General features: G+C 34.3%; 1 protein-coding gene across 3 annotated transcripts; it reads left to right on the top strand.

Annotated features, from left to right (window-relative positions):
• The first annotated feature begins 724 nt into the window (after nucleotides 1-724).
• On the top strand, nucleotides 725-6384 carry LOC18096446 (serine/arginine-rich-splicing factor SR34). 3 transcript variants are annotated; one of them, XR_002980403.2, is made up of 15 exons: nucleotides 725-885; nucleotides 1014-1108; nucleotides 1784-1849; nucleotides 1928-2002; nucleotides 2106-2211; nucleotides 2320-2366; nucleotides 2535-2592; nucleotides 3536-3585; nucleotides 3693-3749; nucleotides 3844-3959; nucleotides 4038-4139; nucleotides 4780-4854; nucleotides 5414-5447; nucleotides 5938-6032; nucleotides 6121-6384. XR_002980403.2 is itself a non-coding variant. In XM_024595326.2 (14 exons), the coding sequence occupies exons 2-14, from the start codon at nucleotides 1022-1024 to the stop codon at nucleotides 6122-6124; spliced, it is 897 nt and encodes a 298-aa protein (XP_024451094.2). In that variant the 5' UTR covers nucleotides 755-885; nucleotides 1013-1021; the 3' UTR covers nucleotides 6125-6384. The 3 variants fall into 3 exon arrangements, 1 of the variants encoding a protein (XP_024451094.2); XR_002980402.2 differs by lacking the exon at nucleotides 6121-6384 and having other exon boundaries at nucleotides 4941-5447; nucleotides 5938-5998; XM_024595326.2 differs by lacking the exon at nucleotides 4780-4854 and having other exon boundaries at nucleotides 755-885; nucleotides 1013-1108.
• Nucleotides 6385-6911: the final 527 nt, after the last annotated feature.

The following is a 6911-nucleotide window of genomic DNA, read 5'->3' on the forward strand; positions in this document are numbered from 1 at the left end:
ATTTTTACTTTATATTTAAATTAATACTCATTCTCTCTTTGATTTAGTTATATAACCTTTTTTAAATGATGATTATTTTTTAATTTTTTTTATATATTTAATTCTTAAAGAGATTATTTTATTTCATCTATAATTACTTTTATGTTTTATATAAATATAAATATTTATTTTTGGATAATATTTTTAATATATTTGACCTTACACAATATTTTTTTATTTTATTTAATTAATTTCACGTGTATTTATTTCTATTATTATTTGATTAAATAAAAATTTAATTTTAATAAATAAAGTTTTTCAACCCAATCGAGTAAAAAACACGTGTTGTAAGATTAAATATTTTAATATATATATATATATATGTCTTTTGATTTTTTGATTTTGATTTTTATTTATTGTTAATGATTTTTTTTTAATTTTTAACATACATAGTTGTTAATTTATTTAATTACTTATATGTATAATATTTTTAATTTTTTTATTTATATAAATGCATTGAAAAAACCTTGGTATATAATTTTTTTATAAAAAGAATATCTTATGCCAATCAAATAACTAGTGATATCTCTATGATTACATGTTCAATTGTGTTAATTTGGGAATTTTGTTTTAAATTTTATTAGTTTGAAAAATATATATTTGAGAAAAAAAGTCCAAATAAGGGGTCCTTAAATGACGACAATGATACGTCGACAGTACTTTCACCATACGATTGAAATAAAGGCCAGTAGCGCACAAGATGAAACCGTGTTTGCGTATCACACAATCATTACTACCGTAACAAACAACACTCCGTATGTATTTTACACCCACTTCCTAGCTTACCCAATCTCTCAAAACCCTAGTCTTCCAAGTCGTTGCCCTGATCCTCAAATTAATCGGAAGGTAAGAACTCTGCAGCTTTTTCTTAAAAACTAAGTTTTTTTCTTGATAAAAACTCGTTGGCTTGTCAAGCTTTCAGAAATATCATGAGTTTCTTCGATCTCACAATTGCGATTGATTGACTATTTCAGGGAAAAAAATGAGCAGCCGAGCGAGCAGGACTCTATATGTTGGGAATCTGCCTGGCGATATTCGCGAAAAAGAAGTCGAAGATTTATTCTACAAGGTAATATTCAACCCTCCTCCTCCTCGTTGCTTGGAAGTTCGAATGCATATCTTCGCTTCTGAATCTCACTGCTTGGAATTGGCGAACTTCGTTTTGGTTAGGGTTTTGTTTTATCTTGGACAATTATGTCAGATTCTCCTTCTGCAGCATTTTTGTCTAATGAGATTAGAGCAGTTTCTTCTAAATTTGGTTTTATATTGGCGATCTTATCTTATTATTCCCAAAATTCAAGTTATTTACGTACCTGAATGGAACTCTGCTGTATGTTTTTCTTTTTTATATATAAAAAAATTAAGGATATAGTGTCCGAAAACCTCTCACTATCAACTTATTATTGAAGTTGAACGTAACCGATAAAAAGAAAAAATATTTTTTCCCTTCTAGGAAGTTGAAATTTTGATTTGTCAAGTTGATATGCAGGGAGAAATTTGTCGCACTCTTGACTGTGCAACTGATGACAAGATGATGATAGGAGTAACAAAAAATAGACATGGTCGATGTATGATATTAATTCTTCATGAATTTAAATTCTTGACTTCCCTAGAAGGCTTAATTTCAGTTGGGGAAGATGGTGATGAGTTGTGATAAAAAATGTTATGAGTGATGGTTGAGAAGCCCTGTACTTTTTATTTATTCTGTCTTTCGAATCTTACAATGGTTTTCCTTTCAATGCAGTATGGACCTGTTGCACACATTGATTTGAAGATCCCACCAAGACCCCCTGGTTATGCCTTTGTTGAGGTGAGTTTTGGGAATGTGCTTTATATTCACTTTTCATTCGCATGTGGTGTTTCAAGTTTCTTTTAAATTTTTACACAGTTTGAAGAGGCTCGAGATGCTGAGGATGCAATTCGCGGTCGTGATGGCTATGATTTTGATGGGCATCGTTTAAGGGTTAGTTATTTAACTATTTCTTGTTAATTGTAACTGCTGACTGGTTGTTAGTTGTGAGTTGAGATTCATTTTGGATCTCATGTTTACACTTGTATCCATATAGGTGGAACTTGCACATGGTGGGCGTGGACATTCATCCTCAGATCGTCATAGTAGTTATAGCGGTGGTCGTGGACGTGGTGGAGCATCCAGGCGCTCTGAATATCGTGGTGTGTAGTACATCTATCACATTTTTTACCATGCTAGATGCTATAACAAAAGTGAATTAACTAGTTAGCGCATCATGTCTTCAATATGATATTTGCTTCATTATGCAGTTGTGGTCACTGGGTTGCCTTCTTCTGCTTCATGGCAAGACCTCAAGGTGGGTCCAAATTCCTTCTTTCTTTCTAAATCAATATTTTTGGCAATACTTTTCCATGGTCACACCTACTTCCCTTTCCATCTGCATATGTGCTGAATTTAAGGCGGTGTCAATTCCCAGGGTTGTTTCTTACATGGGGTTAACTGTGATGTCTCATTTCATGTTTAGGATCATATGCGCCGAGCAGGAGATGTCTGTTTCTCCCAAGTGTTCCGTGATGGTAGTGGTAAGATACTTAAAGACACTTGAGTCTTGACTTATATCTGTGGTACCGACATGCTGCCAGTTTTTGATGATATTCTTGTTTTAATTTGCTTGGAATGGCTCTTGTGGAGCTAGCGTCCGTTCTATGGTTTCTACTCAATACAGATTTTGCGTACATTGTTTTCTTTCTTGCTTGCTCTCTTTTTAATTTATGCTCTTAGTTTTGAGAAAATGGACTAGAGTGTCTTGAGGATTAGGACATCTAAAATAGTTTCCTGTGGGCTGTCCATTTGGTTCTGTTCGTTGAAATTATTAATGCTATGGCCGTCACTGGACCGAATTATATAAATACAATATGTTTTCAAATTAATTGGTTGGCTATTTACTGTAGAGAAGTTTTAGGCCGTGTTTGTCTATGCGGTGCAAACCATGTAAGCAAACACTCTCTTGATCTATCAGTCCATTCTAATTTGAAACCAGCAACCCATTTGTTCAGAATTCTGGTATTTGTTTGTAGTAATCTGATCTGATACATCCTTATGAAATATGGGTAGTTTATGCTTTCAGTTTTTACGGTATCATTTTTTTATTTCCACATGTTTTGTCAAAACTACATGAGTGCATGCTATACTTGTAGTTTTCTCTTTCAAGTTTTTGAAAGGACAATATACTGAAAAACAAAAAATTATGTTGGATATCTAAATTCTCAAGGATTTGGATATAGACAAGAATTTCAAGTATTAGCTGGATTAGATTGATTTGGATTCAGTAATACCTTTACCAGATTGATTTATAATGTAACCTGATCCTATCTAAATCTCATTAATTTGCTTTCATATTTGACTTAAATTTGTTGATGTTTATTATTTTAATTGCTTTAAACTGTTGTTTATAGGCCTTGACTTTAGAGAAGTGTGAGTAAGGCTGTTTTAACATTATGTATGTTGTGTTGTTGTTGTTTTTAGGCACCACGGGAATTGTTGATTACACAAACTATGAAGACATGAAATATGCGGTTAGTTATCTCCTATTTTCCATTGACAGAATGAATGATCCTGGAACTTCCCAATAGGTTGGATGTTTTCCATCAATTTGAATTCTTTGGTTTGTTTTCTTCTGCAGATTAAGAAGATTGATGACTCTGAGTTTCGAAATGCATTTTCTCAGGCATATGTTCGTGTAGGTTTCAAATTCATCTCTTCCTTTGTCCATTATCCACACATGTGCATGCCCTTTTGTTTTCCTGTTATTCATACTTAATTTTTACTTGTAGGTGAGGGAATATGATTCCAAACGGGACTCATCTAGGAGCCCTGGCCGTGATCGATCTCATTCTAGAGGCCGCAATGATAGTCGCAGTCGCAGTTTAAGTCGGAGCAGGAGCCGCAGGTTTGTTTGCATTGTTAAATACCGGTTTGGTGATTAGTTGGTCTTTAGTTGTTTCTCAACCTTGCCATTGTTATGCAGCAAGTCTCCTAAAAACAAATCCTCACGTCGGTCATCTGCAAGGTCTCCTCCTAGGTCTGTTTCTCGGTCTCGCTCTGGGTCAAGGCCACGCTCTCTATCAAGGTATTAATACTTGTTTGCTTAATTGTTGTGTTTCGATTCTTACTTTTCTGTTAATGTGCATTTTATTTTTGGTATATGTGAGGGAGAGGGGGAGAGTAATACACATGAAGATGCGTGTTATTCTTCCTTTCTTTGAAAGCTTCTGATATGAGATGAAGTTATGCCATGTATGTGTTAAATTGCTCTATGATGTACCAAGTGTTTGCAAATATTGTACTTATTCAGTTGGTCTGGTCACCTGACCTTGCCATAGTTTTTGCTTTGCTTTTTAATGTCAAATATCTGACTGCTTTCACATTTTATTTACCACCAGCATAAAAAAATTGTGCTTTGCAGTTACCAGTTCACAATTACTAATGCTATGATCATTTTTATCTGTAGGTTTTTTGTACAGGTTGAATTTTAGGTCTTAGTTGTCAAAATGCATTTGAGAGGGGATTCCTAAATTTGTTTTTAACCATAAAAATTAATGTTCTGGGAGTCATTTTCTTCCTGCAATACAGTCATCTGGAACCTCTTCACTTGCATGATTTGTTTCATTCAGTGGATGGGATAATTGGAGAAACAATTTGGATTTTCAAACCATCTTCATTTTATTTCTTTTTACTGGATGAAAATTGCCTTGTTTGATATATTGCAGTGACATGGGGATTGGATATTAGGATCTTGATGGGATATGGTTCAGTTCCTGCATCTTCTTTTTTTGGTTGTAGAGGTATGCTGTTTTTCAGATGGCAGCTTTGGAAACCTTCAGTGTCACTGTTCTAATGTATATAGTATCATAATGTATATGGGTGCTAGATTGGGAACAAAGGAGATTATGCATTGCAATATTAAGGCTGGATTTCAGTGAACTAACTGCCAGTGGATCTGGAAGTCTGGTCAGCATTGAGCAGTAGAAACTGTCATTATCTTTTTCTACTCCAACCATTGCCAAGCTATTAGGACCTGCTGGCTGAACTCATAGTGGATTTCCTGTACGGCAGGGAAGCATGCTTCTGTCCTGTGGGATGGTGGCTTCAAACACATTATGATTATTTTATTAATGTATATTATTTTATTAGGTATTTTATTTAGGTCTGATTTTTATGAAATGGTGCCTGATTTTTTTTTCCCTTTTGTTTTCACTTGAATTACTAAAGTTTATGGCTTTTCATATGATCCTTTATGAATGTGGTAACTCTGACGTGGAAGAGGCATCAAGGCTCTTGGATGAGAGTTGTTAAAAGGAACGTGTGGATTTTAAATTTGGGTTGTTTCTGGAACTTTTGCAGATCCCGTTCAAGATCAAGATCTCCACTTTCATCTGTAAGTTATTTCTCATGAGGTTTTGGCAGATATAATGAAACCTGTTTCATATTGGATCATCCTGGGCCAGTAGTTTTTCCTAGTTGACTTGACCATGGAATTAAATGACTTTTAAGAAGTTCCCAGGCAGTATAACTGAAGTGGATCCTACGTCACAAGTAATATAATAAAAGTAGGCTGTCCACCAGCCACTTGGATGGACTAGTTCTCCTTGCTGGTTAATGACCAGTCCATGGTTTTAGAAACTGCAAAAACTTGGAGGTCCTGGGCTGAAAAAATTCACCTTTAGCTGCTGAGTCAAGCATGTCAAGCTAGAAAAAAGAAACTGTTTTTGACAGTAAACCCCTTTGCCTATAGTATATGCAGCAGCTTGGCTTCGCTATCGCTCATGAAATGAGTTGATGAACCCTTAAAGATCCTCAAATTGTATTTAGGTTCTGCCTGCCATGCAATTTATATCATTTTTTTGGTTAATATTGATGTTCCGCAGCATCAGAAGCGCAGTAGCAAAAGCCCAAAAAAGCCAAGTGTTAGCAGGAGCCCCAGCAGAAGCAGAAGCAGAAGCAGAAGCAAGAGTTTATCACGGTCTCATTCTTGTCTGCTAATTTATTCTTATAGTTACTGATATGTGGAACATATATTATTGACTTGGTAATTACAAACTTCTTGGCAGGTGAGGTGATGATATTGGCCTAACCATGGACGTGGACGAGGAAAGCTGAAAGCATGTGGTTTTGAACTTTTGAATGAAGAATTATCAAGTGAACAATGCATTATTAAGTGAATTAGAGTCGTGAACAATGTGTTTTATTTTACTGACTGTATTATGTTCAGATTATTGTGCCTTGCTGCTCGTTGGCCTGATTCGGATTGTTTTTCTTTAATTGGTATCATTTTCCTGGATGGATTTCGCTGTCTATAATAGATTTGATTCTCACTCGGTTATGTAGCAAGTTCAAGCAACTTGCATGTCTTGCTGAATTTGTTTTTGTTCTTGGTGCGTGCAGAGAGAGTGGTGTATTTTGTTGGAATTTGCTACATTCATGACAGGGAGCGGGGAAATGATTCTTAAGAATATGTTTGCATGGATGTTGTTCAGCGTCGAACATATCCAGGCGAAGCAATTGTGGCCTGTTTTTCCTAATCACATATTAGATGGAAAAATGAGATTCATTATCTATATTATATTAATAAGGTAGTATTTGGCATGCCCATAATATTAATTGGATTGGATTAAATAAAGCAGGACTGAACAAATAATTGTAATTATTCTGTGAATAAGATTGAACATGTCTAATGACAAAAGTATTCCTGTCTTGTTTAATGTCATGCATTTTAATATAAGATTTTAAATTATTTTGTTTATAAAATAATGAATAAATATATATTTTTTAGAAAAATACTATTTCTATATATTTAAATATTATTTTATAATAAACAAAATTTATAATTTTTTAAATAAAT

The sequence above is a fragment of the Populus trichocarpa genome, chromosome 2 (assembly GCF_000002775.5).
Source record: "Populus trichocarpa isolate Nisqually-1 chromosome 2, P.trichocarpa_v4.1, whole genome shotgun sequence".
Taxonomy (NCBI): Eukaryota; Viridiplantae; Streptophyta; class Magnoliopsida; order Malpighiales; family Salicaceae; genus Populus; species Populus trichocarpa.